Source organism: Haemaphysalis longicornis, unplaced genomic scaffold (genome assembly GCF_048455015.1).
Source record: "Haemaphysalis longicornis isolate Haplotype H1 unplaced genomic scaffold, Haemaphysalis longicornis Haplotype H1 scaffold_2, whole genome shotgun sequence".
In the NCBI taxonomy this organism is placed as follows: Eukaryota; Metazoa; Arthropoda; class Arachnida; order Ixodida; family Ixodidae; genus Haemaphysalis; species Haemaphysalis longicornis.
Window position 1 is genome coordinate 294,200,576 of NW_027526295.1, and position 18,144 is coordinate 294,218,719.

At 48.3% G+C, this 18,144-nt stretch overlaps 1 protein-coding gene across 4 annotated transcripts in view; it reads right to left on the minus strand.

Moving 5' to 3' along the window:
• Gzl (godzilla E3 ubiquitin protein ligase) overlaps positions 1 to 18,144 on the minus strand; it is a 76,464-nt gene that overhangs the window by 34,578 nt on the left and 23,742 nt on the right. For all 4 annotated transcript variants that reach the window (XM_077700886.1, XM_077700883.1, XM_077700885.1 and 1 more), the window contains one exon: positions 17,983 to 18,108. In XM_077700886.1, the coding sequence (XP_077557012.1) occupies positions 17,983 to 18,108 (126 nt within the window). The remainder of the gene's footprint in view (positions 1 to 17,982; positions 18,109 to 18,144) is intronic.

The following is an 18,144-nucleotide window of genomic DNA, read 5'->3' on the forward strand; positions in this document are numbered from 1 at the left end:
CGATCTGTAATAGCAGAATCTGAGGTCTGCACGAAGTAGCGGATGACGACACGCTTGATACTTGCGCCGCAAAGATGTCACGAACGACCGTTCCCTCGCCAGATCACCCGACCACCATGCATTGTCCTTGTGTGGTTTAGGAACACTTTCGAATCTCTTCCGCAGTCGGGCCATTTTTTCACAAAACGTGTTAACGGTGTCTTCCAACTTCTGTGGAGATTCGATGCTGTTGAAAGGCACTGTTTCAAACCAAGGATCCTGGACAAGATCCTCGACCAGACATGACTCAGAAGCCTTCGTCAGCCACTTCCTTCGTGCAACGGGGGCCTCTTCCATGCCAAAGACAACGTAACGGTGGTCCCAAAGCATCGGAGTGTGCCTAACTTCCCAGAAAACTCTGGAAGACCAAGCCGTTCCACTCGCCAAAGTGACGTCGATCCACGTTTGCGAATATTCGGTGGCAAAAGTCGGAAGGGAGTCCGGGTCATTCAAAATTTTAAGTTGACGGGAATGAACAAACTGCGACGACTGCTGTCCTCTCGCATTCAATACATCACCCCCCCCCCCCCCCCCAAGTGGGTTTCTAGCATTAAAATCACCAGCAATGACCACATTGTCAGCGTTGTTGCTGTCCAAGAGGGAACCAACGGAAGAATATGGTCTAGAGCCACAGATGGCGCAGCGTACACTCCTATAAAGAGTATTGACAGGTTAGGCGCGTTTAAAGTGAGGGCGATCACAAAAGGTGACACGTGAATGGGAAACAGGTCCAAAGATACATTTCGGGAAACAACCAGGCAACGCGGCGTTTGGGCATGGTGAAATTTAAACCACCGAGGCGGAATGCCTGGCACAGTCCCACCCCTAACATACGGGTTGCAAACCACCAAGAAGTCAATGTTTGTGGCTTCCATATAAGAGACGAAATGTTCAGTTTCAGCGCGAGTGTGGTCAAGGTTTGCTTGAAGAAAACGTAATGATGCCAGTTGTGAGGTGAAACTAAGTTGAGCCGGTAATTTGGGAAGCGTGCAGAGTGTCAGAGTGTCCTCGTAAATGGTTTTGGCGCGAAGTCTTGCAATGCGAGCTGTCAAGACCTGGCAGCACGGCGCATTAAAGGTGTGGTTGAAACACTCTTTCCCCGGGGCACGACACTCCCGGCACACCACGTTGTTCTTATTTTCTAGGTTGCAAGCATCTGCCGTGTGCGCCTCTGTGCAATACGGACAGCTTACACGTTCACTTGGGCATCGGGTTGCCACATGGCCGTAAGAGCAGCATTTCTGGCAGGCCGCAACATAGAAATTCTCCTTAATGGTGCAGGATGTCCAGCCTATCAAGAGTCGGTCCTGGTCTTTGAGTACTTTGTATACCGATGGAGACCTCAATTATGTGCACATTGTTGCCAGCACGATCCCTGAAGTAGGTCCGATGATGGAAGCCCTCCTCAGGAATGTCCAGGTTGTTGCGCGCGTTTATGTTAGCCCGCAAGATTCCAGGAACAATGCTGGGGTCGACGCCAGAAATCTTGAATTGCGGAAGGCGACGTGGAGGCCGGGTAACCGTGAGTGCAGTTTTAATTTGTGCATTTGAAGAAATCGCCTCTTCAAGATTGTCGATCGACTCGCGGTCGGCAGAGACAACAGTGAGACCCGAGCGAGATGGAATGAGCTTCACCTGTTTAACCCCTGTCCCCGAGGGGTCGTTACCGAATGTTGATTTCAGCAATGTTATGGTGTCAGGACCTGGATTTGCTGACAGATGAATCGGGGTCACGAAAAGGACATGGTTGGGGTTGTTTGCATAGGACATGTATGGCTGTGAACCATAAGAACCAGAACGTTGAGGTGCGGTGGGAGCGGACTGCGGAGCTGTGAAGTGGGCAGAGGTAGCCTCTGTGGCGTGGTTAGGGCACTGTAGTATTTGCACAAACGTTGGCTGGCTGGCCTGAGGTGGCGCCACGCCATCAGGAGCGGAATATGAATCCTGGTGGCGCCTATCTTCAGACACCTGCTTGCGCAGTTCTTCAATGCACCCTTCCGCCAGAGCAAGATCAGTCTGCCAACCAACAACCGTGGCTTGCATAGCAAAAAACAAGCCCATCACCTGCCCAGAGAGCCTGGCATCACCCGTCATTCATACGGGGGAAGGGCGGGCAGCAGGGGAATGAGCTTGCGGGGGGCACATCACGTCACTACCCACGGCCAATGCATACTTTGGCTAAAAGAGCTATGAAGCTATGCACTCCTTCGATGCCACGAATGCAAGAGAAAAGTGAAGCTGCAGGCAAGCGGGAAAGGGAGAATTGGGAGACGGATAGGCCAGTCTTATACGGTGGCTTGGGCAGTTCCATTCTTGGAAAGTGCGTACATGGGCTGGCTTGAACAGCAGATGGTGGTCAGCCAGTGGAGTGAATTCTAAGACGACCCGTAGTACACCCAAATGTATGCACAAAAGAGGGAAAGAAAAAAAGGAGAGCTAAAGGCCGTCTGAAAGCTGAGCTCCTGGTTGACTCCCACTATTGGTCAACTAAGTGGGACAGCAGTGCTGCAGAGTGGCTGCACGATTCACTTGTCTATAGCCCCGGATACATGGACCCGACGAGGGAGGGTCGAATCGACTGGCGGGTTCAGCTACCTCGACCCCTCACGCGTATATATGAGCTCCATAGAAAGACTCTAGGCGAGGGGGCCGGGGAATTGGCAGAGAAGGAGCTACCGTATTTGTATGATTCTAGCGCGCACCTTCTTTTGCTAAATGCTAGCCTTAAAATTTGTGTGCGCGTTGAAATTGGGCTCAAAACCGAAACAGGTTTTAAATCGGCCAGCAACATTGCTATAGGCACGAGGTCCTCCCAAACTCCAACTCAATCCAATAAAAAAATCCGTCAACACCACGTGAGTGAATTTCGGCGAACTCATTCCTGAAGGACATACTTTGGTCAGCAGTTACACATTTTTTCCACTATTGCAATTAGCCCGTCACACGTAGAATTATGAAGGTCAAAACACTTGAAACCGTAAACAGCTGCAATGTTTCCCACTATAGTTTTATTCCCTGCAGGAGCTGGATAAGCAAGTTTACGAAGCACAATTTATTTTTGGCTGCCACAGTTGCACATGCAAAATAAAATCTCCTTCTTCTAGGTAAGTAGTGTCATGTATTTTACACCTGCGCGGTAAAGCCGACGTCCAGTTATTTTTTCGGATTTTCCTGCACGCACGTACCCGCACGGTACAATCGGTGGCGCGTTATAATCGTGCAAATATGGTATTCAGCTCCCCACGGCCCGCCGACTCAGCCCGACGAACGCGTCAACCCACCCCCTGCCTGCGAGTCGAACGGACTCGCCCAGACAGCTTTTCGACTCACCGCGTCCGCTTATACATGAGTGCGTCGAGCCCAAAAACCTGTTTATTTCAACTCAACGCGGCCTCGTCGGGTGAATGTAAATGGGGCTTATGACCACAGGAATAAGGAAAACCCGCTCAAGCTCTGGACAGAAAAAAAAAAAACCCTGTGGCATGGCAGATGTACCTCATCCAAATCTGGTAAACAGAGAGATGAGGTTTAGATAAGCGCCCATTTTTTGTATATGTCGCAGGCCTGTGCGAGCAGGAATTATGCACTGACAGCACGCTTAATAGTTTTTAAAGTGCCGATTTTCGCTGTAGTTATATTACAGGGTTCATACATTCAACAAAGGCAAAAATTCCAGTTTTCAATGAGCAGCAAATACATTTTCAAGGAACCCATATAATGTTTTATTGGTACATATTTCTAATAAAACAATTCTTAAACAAACTGCGAAACTTGTTTATTGCACAAATCTAAACCATCTAAATATCTACGTGTTTTTACGAGAACAATAAGGCTCTGACAGCACTTCTCTTAGCAACTTTAAGGTATGAAATATCAATTTCTAAAAATATGTTGCAATTTTTTTCCCGCATAATGAACCCTCCCCCCAAATTCATGCCGAATTTTCTGGAAAAAAAAAGGGTTCATTGCCAAAGTAAACACGGTAGCTTTATTTGAAAAAATCAGCCATTTTCTTCTGGCGAGTGCAGCACGCACGACGGATTCCACTCTGCACAATACCTCATCGGGCGCAACATTGTGCCAAGCGAAGAAAGTGTGGAATTTGTTCATATGCACTAAAGCATCAATTTTCGACACTATCTCATCATGTGTGTTCTGTGACCCATAGATGGCATCGGCCGAATGACTGCTTTCGCTTCTTCTTGGCTGTGTCGCTAGCTGCATTCATCGTTGGATCTCGCACAAACTTTAATGAGCAAGCGATAGCCGGCGCGCCGAAGTAAATCATAAAAACATAAAAGGAAGACCCATCGGCGAAAGAAAATAATTTGACGTATTTCGGCAGTATGGCAGCACATGCCAAGCAAGAGAAGTTGGCGAAAAAGGCGCGCTTTTTAAGCATACAAGCAATGACGTACGTATACGTTATTGACCATTTTGAAGGTGTTTGCAGATGACGTATATGTACGTCCGTGACCCTGCAAGGGTTAAAAATTAAACCAAGTTGCTTCAAGAGCAGTGTTCCCCTTCAATACGGCCAGCACAGTTGTCATGTATTAAGGGCACTCCCTGAGAGGGATGCATCAAAACCCCCCGAAAAAATAGAAGAAAAGAACAAAGAAACGCCAATTTGAACGGCACGCCATGAATGCACCAATCACCGAATGCCAGCGCCTAAACCCCGAGGCATCATGGTAAAATATGGCAGTGCACTGGTCATCCAGTCAGAGAACGCTGCGCAGGAGACCAGTGGCGTGATGGAAAAGGCAAGAAGCCGATGAGAGAGCCCAGAGGGGATAAAAGCGAGGCGCACAAAGAGAAGGGAGAGGCAAGGAACGAGGAGGTGGCAGGAGCACGTGGCCAGGCCAACGAGTATGCCTGCCTAGCCTGGGCGGGAGCGGGCCGACTTCGCATCGGCTGCAGCATCCTCGGCGCATACACACGAGCCTGTGTCTTCGTGGCCCCAACGGTGGCGGTCGGGCACCCGCGGCCAACGTCCACGCTCCGTCGACCTTCGTCTCGACGGCCCCGAAGGGCTACGCTCGTGCCGAGCCTACCTGGGACCTCCAGCGGCAGCGGCTCCCAGGGGGTAGCCATCGAGGAAGTACGCCGCCCAAGGAATGACCGCGCGCGTCGACGCCGGCATCAAGGACTTCCAGCGGGAGCGGCTACTGCAGAGGAAACGTCAGGATGCACGGAGCCCACGCCGTCCAAGGAGTGACTGCGCGCATCGAACGCCAGCACCGAAGCCAGACAAGGACAGCTACCACCGAGTCGCGGCCACGCAAGGGTGCGACACGTCAGCGCCGACGACCGGGGCAGGCCAGTCCAATAGGGACGCAGTCGTAAAGGACACAACTAGGGAGTTGTGCTACGACAGAAATTAACTAGAACTTGATTTAAGAAGTGTATCTGAACTAACGGTGTAGGACGTTATTGTAGAGATTTTTGGGTTTTGATTTGAATTGTATATTGAGATGTTAAGTTAGGGGTTTGAGTGTACTGTTTGTGTTTAGTGGATTTCTTTGGTAGTGTGCTTTAGGGGTTTTGCAGGTGTGCATTAAATGTGCGTTTTGTCAAACACGTCAATGGCTTTCCTGCGTCCATCTCTCTGATCTGGTAAAGACAACCTTACCATCGGTTCCCGTGATAACAGTATTCAGGACAGGCATGCCATGTGGAAAAATCTGCAGGGAGCTGAAAACGAAACTTGGTGGTTGATACTTTTTGACGTTCACTGTAAGTTATATCCCAAAACATAAACTGGTGGTTTATTATCAGCTTCTGACTTGCTATTGCAGCCCTGCTTGCAGGAATGAGGTGCGATGTGCTAGAATAGTGCCCTTCGAGCTCTCACCGAGTAGCTGTTGCGCGATGTAAGTTTTCAGCACGACAAGCCTCCCGCTTTGAGCGCCACCAGAGTCCTTCAATGCTTTACTGGTCACGAAACTTCGGCGCTCGCTTCATATAGGGACCGCGCGCGCCACTACAGGCGCCACCGCCGCACGGAGGTCATCCAGCCGCCGCGCGTGCGGCGTATTTGCCAGCTCTTGGCGTGCAAACGCTCGCTGCTTTTGGTGCCTGCGCGCTGATTAAGTGTGCTGTTTTTCGTAGTAGTTAGCGATGAATAGTCCAGTAATTGTGTTTATCACCTGCCTTCAATGGGGTTTTATTTTTCGAAGTAAGTTACCGTAGACTTCGGCCGCGAACGGCAACGGCTTCTGTGTGCTCTGGCACAAGCGCTGCGCCGTCGTGTTTACGGATTGTTAAATCTATATTGCTTCTTTTCTTAACTCTTTCGGGACCGCCGGAAAAAGTGATGAAAAAGGGAGGTCTCGGTGAAAATTTTTTATTACATGAAGCAAAGATACCATCCTGCTTTAGCATATACCAAAATGCAGCTAATTATATGTTCTTTGACATACAATACCGTGTTTTACTTCAACACTGACGATAGCACCATGAAAAAATCAGAAAGTAAGAACTTCGCCAAAAAACTACTGAAAAAGATAGAAAAAAGCGTAAATCTAAGAATAATTAAAAAGAATAAAATTATTTCAGGATATACAAAATCTAACACAATGCTTTGTTTATTCATCACGAAAGTTTGATGCGGCTAGGTGTAACTGGTTTTTTGTTTTGTGTGTGATTTCTTTGGCACTAGGGCCATGGCTACGTCGTCGCCCAGGTACACGCCGGGCTCTCGGCTCAGCGAAAACTTGATCCGTTTCTGCGCTGGTGGCAGGAGATCACCACAATAGGTAGTTAACACCCTAGCGAACAGATATAAACTAGCCAGAACATATTTCGAGCGCACATACCTATTCCAGAGCCAATTGAAACCGAAACCAACACCCACCTTTGAGCGCGATTCATGTTCCAGGCTGATCGACACCCGAATCCTCACTTGAGCTGAAATGCGATCTCTAAAGTCGCATTTCGACTCTTCACTGCCACTCTCATCGTAAAAATCCACAGTAGAAGGCGAAGATATGCGAGACGAGACGACGCGGATCTCTTATCGCGCTCGCGCGTGAGTATGTTTACATTCCGAACCACCGCCCGTCAGAATAAAATATCTGATGCGTTGCCGCCTGGCGATAAAAAAAGAAACTTCACAAAAGAGAAAACTCTAGTTTTCAAACTATCTCCTAGATGTCGTTAGGTGTTCCATCGAGCGAAAATTTTTATTCTGCATGCTCGCGAAACCATCGATCATATGTGACCGATGGCCTATAGGAGCGGTCCCGAAAGAGTTAAAGCAAAGTTGTAAATACCACACATACGGTAGCTGTGTAGTGACGGACTGCTGCGGGCCTATCGATAATACAATAAAAAACTGAAAGAAACCAAGTACGCGTCGTTCAGACTACGCTTAATGAATCCGTTGATTGCTCTGTAATGCACAGAACGCTAAAAGAGATAGCCCAATAGTATTGTCGTTTCGATGAGTGGATACATACTTGAGAACATAAAAACGCTGCAGAAACGCGAAGGATCAAAACACGAAGAGATATATGTTACTTCATGTGCCTTTCTGCTTCCACGCTTTGCAATCCTTGCAAAAACAGGAAGCGAAAAAAGAACAATGAAACTGATTTTATCACACGCAACAAAAAATTGCGATGTTACAAAGGGAGACAAAAGAGCGTGGTCCAGCGTACAAAAATTTATTTTTTCGCGCTGCGATGTGCAGCACACGGAGGAAACAGAATATTGCCACGTAGCCAAGAACGACGCAAAGCTTTTCTGAACGCAGCGAGCTAGCGATCTCCTGCACTACAAAAGACTAGAATGAAACACAAACGTCTAAGAAGCAGTCCGCAGTGTGACGTGAACAGATGAACGTCGATAAAGCGAGTTGCGCGGCGTTTGCTACGCATGCATTACTCTTGGAACGTTATTAACGGGGAAACAGAATATTGCCACGTAGCCAAGAACGACGCAAAGCTTTTCTGAACGCAGCGAGCTAGCGATCTCCTGCACTACAAAAGACTAGAATGAAACACAAACGTCTAAGAAGCAGTCCGCAGTGTGACGTGAACAGATGAACGTCGATAAAGCGAGTTGCGCGGCGTTTGCTACGCATGCATTACTCTTGGAACGTTATTAACGGGGAAACAGAATATTGCCACGTAGCCAAGAACGACGCAAAGCTTTTCTGAACGCAGCGAGCTAGCGATCTCCTGCACTACAAAAGACTAGAATGAAACACAAACGTCTAAGAAGCAGTCCGCAGTGTGACGTGAACAGATGAACGTCGATAAAGCGAGTTGCGCGGCGTTTGCTACGCATGCATTACTCTTGGAACGTTATTAATTTCAGATCCATGGAAATAGGATCAAGAACATTGTCGAAGAAACAAAAAATCAAGTTAGCGACAAGGTGTCACCCTTTCCATATCAAACAATATTGCCCGACGGGACGTACGACAAAAAGAGCAAACGGGCGCTTCGGTTGAAACGCCAGATAAGAAACCGGAATCGGCCACGCGCGGCTACAAAACAAACAAAATGAACCCTAAGGGATAATTCGTGGAAATATGAAAAGTAAAAGCACAAGGATGTCCCAAAGCTTTTTTACACGCGAGCCTGAGCGCAAGCTAATACAAGTTTGCAAACAGGTAATGAAGCACCGCTACAACCTGACTGATATGACAAAAATCCGGCTTTAAGGTAGCCTTGTACAATTCTACGCCCACGATGCTCTCAAAAGGGTACATTGCTTTTTCCATGCTCACACACAGTGCATTTCCACACATTGTCGCACACTTATAATCGAAGCTGAAATCTCCCGTTGCTTGCCTTGGAATGGCACCCCTCCATTTCTCACACAGCTGCCCGTCGCTGGGTCAACAGAACAAGGAAACATTTTCTGTGGTATCGTTGTACAAGGAACGACACCCCGGGACGCAACACATGTTCGGCATCGTCGTTGCACTACTTAAGACGCATCACAAAGCGCGATATGCAGGTTACATTTTTTTCCCGCACAAAACAAACACAACTCGCCGCGGCTCCGCCGTTCGAGCCAGCGCAACGCCGCCCGAGGAGTGACCTCAGTGAGAGGGTGGCGCCACCGTGCGGCGGCCAAATGCAGCATATGAAGCTCTCCCATTGAGTTACGGAGCAGTTTCGTGACCAGTAAAGCATTGAAGGACTCTGGCGCCGCCTAACGTTTTCTAAAAGAAACAATACCAAACCTTCGTCCGTATAGACCGCTCTACTAAGGAGCAACACTGGACCTCCGGAGATAGCCTCGTTTGGAAATGAAACTGGCCGGTGCACAGCTGGCGGTGTGCAAGGCCGGTATGAAGCGCTCCGATATCTGGCGACACGGTGTTACCTTCAGACTTGCATCGGAAGTCCGTACAGCAGAAATTGGGTTAGGGTGGGATGAAATCCCGAGGATCAGAAGCCGACGCTGAAGTTGGGCAACTGCACAGTAGCGCCAAATATGAATTTTGTGATGCAAAAACGAAACCAGAACTGTTGTTAACTGTTTGTGAATGGTCCTATGGTAAGCAGAACTACAACACGACTGAAAACAATGTATGCAAAGGCAACAAAACTGCCTAAAATCATTAAATAACATTGCAAACAGGCACTGCTTGATATGTTCAGCCGGTTTCGCAGATTATTACTGTCAGAGTGCAAACCGAACGACTGAAAATCATCTTCTGATTTCACAATTTGTGTCCTGATAACAAAAACACAAAACACTGATATGCCGAGTAATCACAAGCGGCACACTGCCTGCTTTGATAGCAGTGACGCACGATGACCACTCCCCTTTTCCATACCCAGGTGATGCCAATGCGTGTCAAAAAATTATGTGTTTGTCGCAAAAATGGAAACAAAACTGATTTTGAGAGGTCATTTTCTGAGCTAAATAGCTTTACTTGTTTCAGAAAGACCTGGAATGCTATGAAAAGGGTATCGTTCAAATTGAATGATTTTCAACAGGTTCGGTAATGGAACAGTTAACAAGCACTTGTTATTTACAAGGTTTGCACACATTAGGCTTCTTTTTCACAGCTGCAGCATTTTGCGGTGAAGCCAATATATCTAATACAGAAATGCCGGCATCTTGCAGCAAAGCCCACTTCTGGTCTTTTATGGGGACACAAAATTTATCAGTACTCGCGAACAGATAAATTTGTGCTCCAAGTCTAATAGAAATTGCTGTTCTCGAAGTATTTGAATATTCATACACCTCTAGTAATTTCTCCTCCTATGGCAGCTAAGTTGTTCTGAACATTAAAATCCTAAACTTGCCAAACAATTTTAATTACAAACGCATTAGCTGCAGGGATGCTATGCATGGGTGAAATTCCCTGACACTGCCACGGTCTAAACTTCTGCTCGCCACTGTACCTAATGTACTACACCAAATAGGTTGGGTGTTTAATTAGCAGAGACCGGAGCTATAGGCACGAAAAATCAAGGGTTTAGGCGCCTGTAATATGTATTAAAAGCGCTGTTTAGGAATGCATAACATCAAACACCACCGTTTAGATATGTACAGGCACGATTCATATACATACTCCTGCAGCGTATTTCCGGGCAAACTTTTTTACTTGCAATGAAAACAGCGCAAAATCTTGTGCTGTGGGAAAGAAATTTTACTTCCTTCATGAAAATAGATCCGAGAAGTACCACAATTTAAACAGATTTACACAGAAAGCGGAGTGATCAGACACCGGGAGAAAGGCTTATAATAAAAGACATGACAAGCCAGCACCACTTCAATGTTGTACTGTTGAAGTTTTGTCGCCTTTTAGAAGATACCTGTTTATGAAAAAAAAAAAAACGCTCCATGTCCACTTGAGTTGGCGGAGCGTGCCTGTACTCAGGAACACTCAATGCCTCAATTACAGCTGCAACGTCAGAATGTTTGCTGCTCGGAACTTTTGCCAATTCCTTTAGTATCCGGGAATGTTGGTCCCAGAGAGATTTAAGCTTTGGGATGGCTGTCACCAACCAGTCCTTCAGGGATGGTGGCATACTGTCCCGGACTACCTCCCAGGTTTCCGTTGATGAAACCCTTCTGTTAAGAAGGATGCAAATGTGCCATGGCATGGTTCCAACAACCCGAGCGGGAGCCACCAGGTATGTGTTAGGAAAATTGGCAAAAGAGAGAAGTTTTAGTAGAAATACCCGCTTGAACGTACTGAATTGGGAATCACTTGAGCATCGCAGAACTGTATTTCGCTTAAAATTATTTTATGAAGTTTATTTTTCACAGAATGGTATGCCGCGAGAATCGTATATTTTCCCGCCTCATCACATATCCGCCCGCATAGACCATATTTATAAAGTTCGTAAGATAGATTGCAAATCTAGTGCGTTCTTTCACTCATTTTTTTCCTAAAACCATTCGTCAGTGGAACAGATTACCTTCTTCCGTGTTTGTACACCATTCTAGTAACACGTTCCTGTCCACAGTTACGTCACTCGAAGGCCTAAACTAACATTGTCATGTGTTTGCTACAGCGCAGGTTTTGCTGTTTCCTCAAATCACCTGTCCGCTCACTATTCTGTAATTGCTTCTTTTAATACATGAATTGCATTTTTTCAGCCTCGCCGAACGCACTGTTTTTTTTTTTCAATTATCGTACCAATGCCGTCTTTTCACGTGGTGTGTCTGAGGGCTATCGAAAATGTTATATGCCCTTTCCATTGCTTTGTCGTTTTTTGAATCTTCCATTCCCGCTTGTGTAAAGTACTTGTGAGTGCCTTTTTCTGAATTATTGTAATAATGCAGTATTTCTTCATGGCATGTCTTCAGCTATTTGAAATGTATATATGCGTTCTCTTATAACTTGCTTTCTTGCTTGCTGATAAGTACTTCTTGTGACTGCCTTTTTGTACACCCCCCCCCCCCCCCCCACTGTAATGCCGCAAGGCGCTGTGGGTACTAAATAAATAAATAAATAAATAAATAAAGTTACTGCAATGTCTGTACAATCAGAGTTGCATGTCCGGGCTGCGACACCCTTGTCGGCTGCGGAGCTGTTAGCACCACACTCCGATGTTACGTCCCTCGGTCTTACAACGATGCGCTTCTTACGACGAATCACCGCGGCCCCAGGAAATTGTTCATAGAAACAGTGCATTAAAAACCCCGATTATACAATGCTCGGGTGCACGCGGTCTGCTTTACACGACAGACCCTGGCGGCAATAAAAGCTCCCATCTTTTGCCCCGCTCTACTGCCTCGTTCCGCAAAGGTCCGCAGGTGGGCCAGACCGCTTGCTGAAAAGACACAAGCAAGCAGGTGGGTACCGGCGAGCGGGAGTTAGCCTGTGGCGGTTCCAAGAGGCAGCGGAACGCCAACGTGCCAACCGCGAGAAGTCAAAGCCCAGGTGGCCGACGGACCACCAATTTGAAGCTCCCATCCAGCCGATGAACGGGCACAAACAAATTCGACGCAATCCCATGGCAATGACTAAATGCCCGCTGGCTTGCCCGCTCGATCCAAGTTTCTTCCTTTCGCAACGCTCCCTCCCTCCCGCTCTCCGCTTATCAGCGTCTTTCAAAGCCGCATGGTCCCTCGTACTGTCGTTCGCTTCGCCTGGCCTTTGCCCATTCCCCTCTCACTTTGCTCAGCTGCACCAGCCTTGCCAGCTTATCTCGCGTGCGCGATGCGCAAGGCTGGCAGGCTAGCGCCGGATGGCACGGGGGTCGCGTGGCACAAGGCGCATTACTGGCGGGCTAGTGCAGACACCTTGGAGGAGAGGGGGGCAGCACGAAATAGGCAATTCCTTTTCAGAAACTTGGGATTTTAGCCAAAGGTTCTCAAATTAGGTGAGGACGTGCTAAATATAGTAGCTTAAATGCATGCTTAGCCCACCTGTAGCGTGAGACTGACTACTAGGCTGGCATTTACCCGCACCCCAGGTCCTACGACACTTTTGCATGGTCCCTTGAAAGTCGTATCATCGGGTTCCACTGTAGTGCCACCTGTCTGTTAGTTAGTTGCACTGTTGAGTCCACTTATAACGATACCGCGTATAACAACACATCGGCTATAACGATGAACAATCATGGCCCCGTCCACTTTCGTATGCGTTCTACGGTAAAATAAACCGCTTATTACAATGCCCCAGTGCCGCGATATCGGATATCCAACGATTGAATCCGGTTACAGCGCGCACGCCGCCGGCTCTCCGTGCAGCCAGCATGCGCCTCGCATCCCTTCCACGCCTCAGAAAACGACTCGACTGCGCTGCTTATGAGGAAGCGAGGAGGAGGAGGAGAGCTGTTTTCCTTCTAAGCCCCCCCCTCCCGGCGCCTGTTGCGCCCAGTGCGCACCGCTTTGAATTTGGCCTCCGTCTTGCCTCACTGAAGAGGTGATGGTTGCACGGAGTGGTGACAGTGATACTCTGGCGAAGCGGTTGAGCAGCCTACTCAGGTACGGTCTTCGCAGGAGGCCCAACGCATGATGCAGCCCTTCTGGGACTCCATTTCCCGCCAAGGATCTTTTGCTCAGCCAGGTGAAGCACCTATAGATGCTCTTGAAGGAGACGTGTGCCAGCTTGGCGTGAAGCAAAGCCCACCGACTATGGTACCGTTTCTGCAAATAAGTAGTAGTGCGACCTTGCTTGTACGCGAATAAAACGGTTTAAGCTGTGTTTTGTCTTTTGCGCAACCCACTTCCAAGAATTATCGGTTATAACGATGGCTTTTCTTTGGCACTTGGATAGTGTTACAAGTGGACTACACTGCACTAGTCTTGCCCCCTTAGCCACGTTTCCAACGGGGCGGAAACACGGGCTCTGGTAGGAAAGGCACAATCAGTAGCTGCTCCGAGACGGAGCGCTTTCTTGACTGCATCTATTTATTTGTTGACAGAACAGAACTACCGTCCACAGCACCGATGAATCCCATGAGTAGCACAGCAAAGTGCAACAATTCTGGATAACCTGCTTGTCTTACAGAAGTGGATGACCAGCGAACCTGTTAAGAATAACCCAATTCAGTAGCTATGCTCTATATACCGACCAACAACATCAGACAGCACGCAAAATTCTTTGAAACCAACCGTCAGAGCTAGGTTGCGAATGCCCTTGGAAGCTATCTGGCACAGCTGATGATGGCTTTGCGACCAGGCTACTTAACAAGTGGCGATGTGCTCCTTCCATAACCTCTGCCTCTCGGTGGCCTGTGGCGTCCTCTTGAAGCTCACGTGGCGTTCCCCTGGGAGGCGTCTTTGACTCTGAGCAGCACACGCACAGTTGCATTGCGTTCATTCTCTTCTCTGCGTCAGCAATAGACAGGGCATGTCGGCACAAGTTTTCATTGTTGATTCGCAAACACAGCGCGACAGAATAACAGAACAAAGGAGGTCCCCCTGCAGTCATTGACTTCGGGACCTCCTCCTGTATATACCCATTGTATGTTGTTTCTTTGTGTTAAATAAACCACCATCGAATCGAGCCCCCGTGGACACTACCCGGCCCAGTTTCGTCTCCCAGGGTGACCTCAGGGCGCGGTAGCAACGGCTCGAGCATGGATTGCTGCACCTTAGTGTGTCTCACTCGGCAGAAGATTCTGTTTGCAAGCGGCGTTTGACAAGTGCTGAGGTTGTGGGCTTCCGAAGCGAGAGCAGCATTAGCAGAACAAGGACGCCAAAAAGCCTACATAGGCATGGATGTCAAAATTGGCACTTGTAGGCCCAATAAAGGATTGCTCAAAGGGACCCTGCAGCCTTTGCCATCGACTACTTGGAATGTATTTTGGGGTAAAGTCTATTGTCCCAGCAATCTCCTCCTGCAAGAATTATGAAAATCCATTCCCTATCACCAAAACTACGTGATGAGAAATCGCGCATAATTGTTCCCTCTCAACTTAACCGCGGACAACGCGAAGAAAGCTGTGCTCTCGCTCCCGGAGAGGGGCGGCTCGCGGCATTCTCTTCGGCGGCCTTTGATTTATCACAGGCCGGGGAGTCTTCTCCTTTTCTACGCAACGTGGAGAGGTCTACTTCGGTCTGGGGCCACAAAAAAGCCGGCATGGCTGCCTCCTCGCATGCGTGCGCTCAGGATTGAGTTCGTCACTCAAACTGCGCATGCACTTAAAGCACAAAAAACGCCAAAACTCTGCATACAGGTTCAGGCATAGAAGAGGTTGGCAGAAAGTGCCGACGACGGTGCATCGTCACAGAAAATGCGAGAAATAAACTGCGAAGTTGACCAGCAGTAGCTAATGGGACAGCCATGGCCACAGTGACGTCACTTCGGCCATGCCAGGGGTGCACAATGAGGAAAACTGAAGAGAGCACGGTTGGTTTTCCGAGTCTTTCACAGCGATTTGCGCGCTCACTGCTTCACGTGCACGTGTAATATCTGGCTCGGGTATTCCTGGCAGTGAATCGAAACACTGCGCAGGTTTACTTGCAAAAAAATAGGTTTAATACGGATTACAAAAAAAAAAAAAAATAAGCATTTTGCCCAAAGTTCCAGTGTCTAGTAATTAGACATTGCCTGTGTGAGTACCCAAAACAAATGTTCAATGCCGCTGAGTGTAATTTTGAAGTATCTCACCCAGCCTTGACTCAGATATAAACACAAAGGATTTATACACTGCTCCAAAGAAGAGACTACACCATATATATTGAGACAGGCCTCAGTTAGGTGTTCATTTGAAGAAGAGAACGTCTGAAAAATAACAGAAAAAAAAAATGCAAAAGGAAACAATATTTGCCACGGACATAATTTGTGCTGCATGGTAAAGCGTCCTCCTGTTTTTCCGGCAGACGGCCCCATATAATTGTACTGCGTAGTTTGCACTTCATATCTGCATAGGTGCCCCATTTTCCACAATAACTGTGTGCTAGCATTGAAAAATGGCTGCAGACAGCTATGGCCGGCTACTGGCAGAACTCAAAGGCTTGTATAGACGACAAGAATTTCCGTCGATGCCCCACCATGCGTGCGTTTCTTGAGGACTGCGGAACGAGCAGACGACGCCGCAGTCGCATGCTGTTGCTCTGTGCCGTGCGGGGATATCAAACGTCCAAGCGGCATCGAAAATCGGTAAGCGTCATTTATTCGGTATGTCGGCAGCAGCAAGTAAGCGTCCGGGGGCCGTCAGGTTTGCCCAAAAATTCCGTTCGCAACCTGCCAAGTTGGCGTGCACCCCCCCACTTTTTATTACCAATTGATGTTTATTTTCTTAATTCCGGACAGGCTGTTGTCATTGCCTTTACTTGGCAATGTACAGAAGCTACTCGTCTGGGTGTGATTACACCACTGTTGGCGGCACCAACAATCAGCGTAAGCACAAGAAACGGGTTAAGTGCACCACGACAAAAGAAGTGCCTGCGTGTGCAGAGTCTGTTCGTTGCACGTATTTCCTGTGTTCCTTGAGTGCCGTCGCGAATGGGTCTTCAGACTGAATCGGAGAGAGCATCGAACCTAGAATCGTACGCTGCTTTTGGAAGCGCTGTTTATTGCCACTCATGCTCAACCCTTATCGTATGTTTCTCTTCTCTGGAGGTATGTTCTGTACATTTTATTGACGGGAAGCCGACAAAAACAAACCCGACAACTATGCTGCAGCTCGAGTACGCGAAAAAGTTGAGCCGAAAGTGAAATAGGAGCGTTGTGGTGGCAGAGCAGTGCGCACGCCCGGTCGTGTCGGCAAATAGGTATGCCTCCTACGTACGCTCATAAGTCTGTGGGTTCTCGCACACTGTAGTGCAAATTTCTAAGCTTGGCTAGCTGCTGTGGGTGCGCAATAATACGCGCTCTCACACCTCATACTGAGTTGGTTGTTAAACCTGGCCCTGAAATATTTGTTTTAGCTGTGCAGGTCGTAGAGTTACAGGCTCATAAAAGTAAAACATGTTTCAGAATATTTGCCGCCACATAACACTATTTTGTGCTGGCTAAACAAAGTCAACTTATTAGATACACCAAGATTTCACGGCCGTTTCCTTGCTTGAAAGAACTTTTTCGTTTCCGCGGTGGGTGGGCACCGCGAAAAGCTATTTGCTGACACGACCGGGCGTTCGGCTCAACTTTTTTGCGTACCTGAGCTGCAGCATATGTGTCTGGTCGATTTTTACCGGCTTCCAGCCAATGAAATGAACAGAAAATACCCCCAGAGAACAGAAACGTGCGATACGGACTGAGCATGAGGGCGAATAAACAGCGCTTCCAAAAGCAGCGGACGACCGTACTTACTCGCGCAAATTTTTCTAGGTTCGATACTCTTTCCGATTCAGCGCGACGACCCATTTCGCGGCGGCACTCAAGGGACTCAGGAAATTTGTGCGGTGAATAGACTCCGCACATGCACACACTTCATGCGTTGGGGTGCACCTCACACGTTTCTTGCATGAGCACTTTGCGCTTACGCTGATTGTTGGTGTAGCCAACAACGCGGCGCAATGACGCCAGGACAAGTAGCGTTTGTGCGTCGCCAAGTGACCTGCCCAAAATTGGCAACCCCCGTCAGGACAAAGCGCGTGTGGGGAGGCATGCCGCCTTAGCGGGTTGGGAAGGGAATTTACAGGCAAACTTGACAGCTCCCGGGCATTTTGAATGTTTTACTTAAAGTGCTGTTAAACTTGTCGCTGCCGACATACCGAATAAACGACATTTACCAATTTTCGATGCCACTTGGACGTCTGACGTCCACGCACGGCACGGAGCAACAGCACAGGATCGCCCCACAGTCCCCAAGAAATGCCCGCACGATGACGCACCGGCCGCTGGAAAAAGGCCGACCCGACAAAATTCTGGTCTATAGAAGGCTTCCTTATCACATCATATAATAATGACCCCATGACTGCATACATGTTGGTCCTTATTCAATTTAAGTGTACACAAAGGTGGCACTGAAGTATAACTAAAACGCCACCTTTGACGGCAACCACTGAGAGTTTGCGATGAGAATGCAGAGCCTTGCCCAAAGGGGACATTCCACCACCCACCTTATCGGCGAGCCCGCACTCAAATCTGGCGATGAGGACAAACCAGGCAAAGCTGTCATTGGATGGGAATGGAGGAGGTGCGATTGGCTGGCATGCGGCCAAGGGTGAGGCTACGGTGAGAAGACCCTGCAACAGACAACCAACCGTGATAAAGCTCGGGTC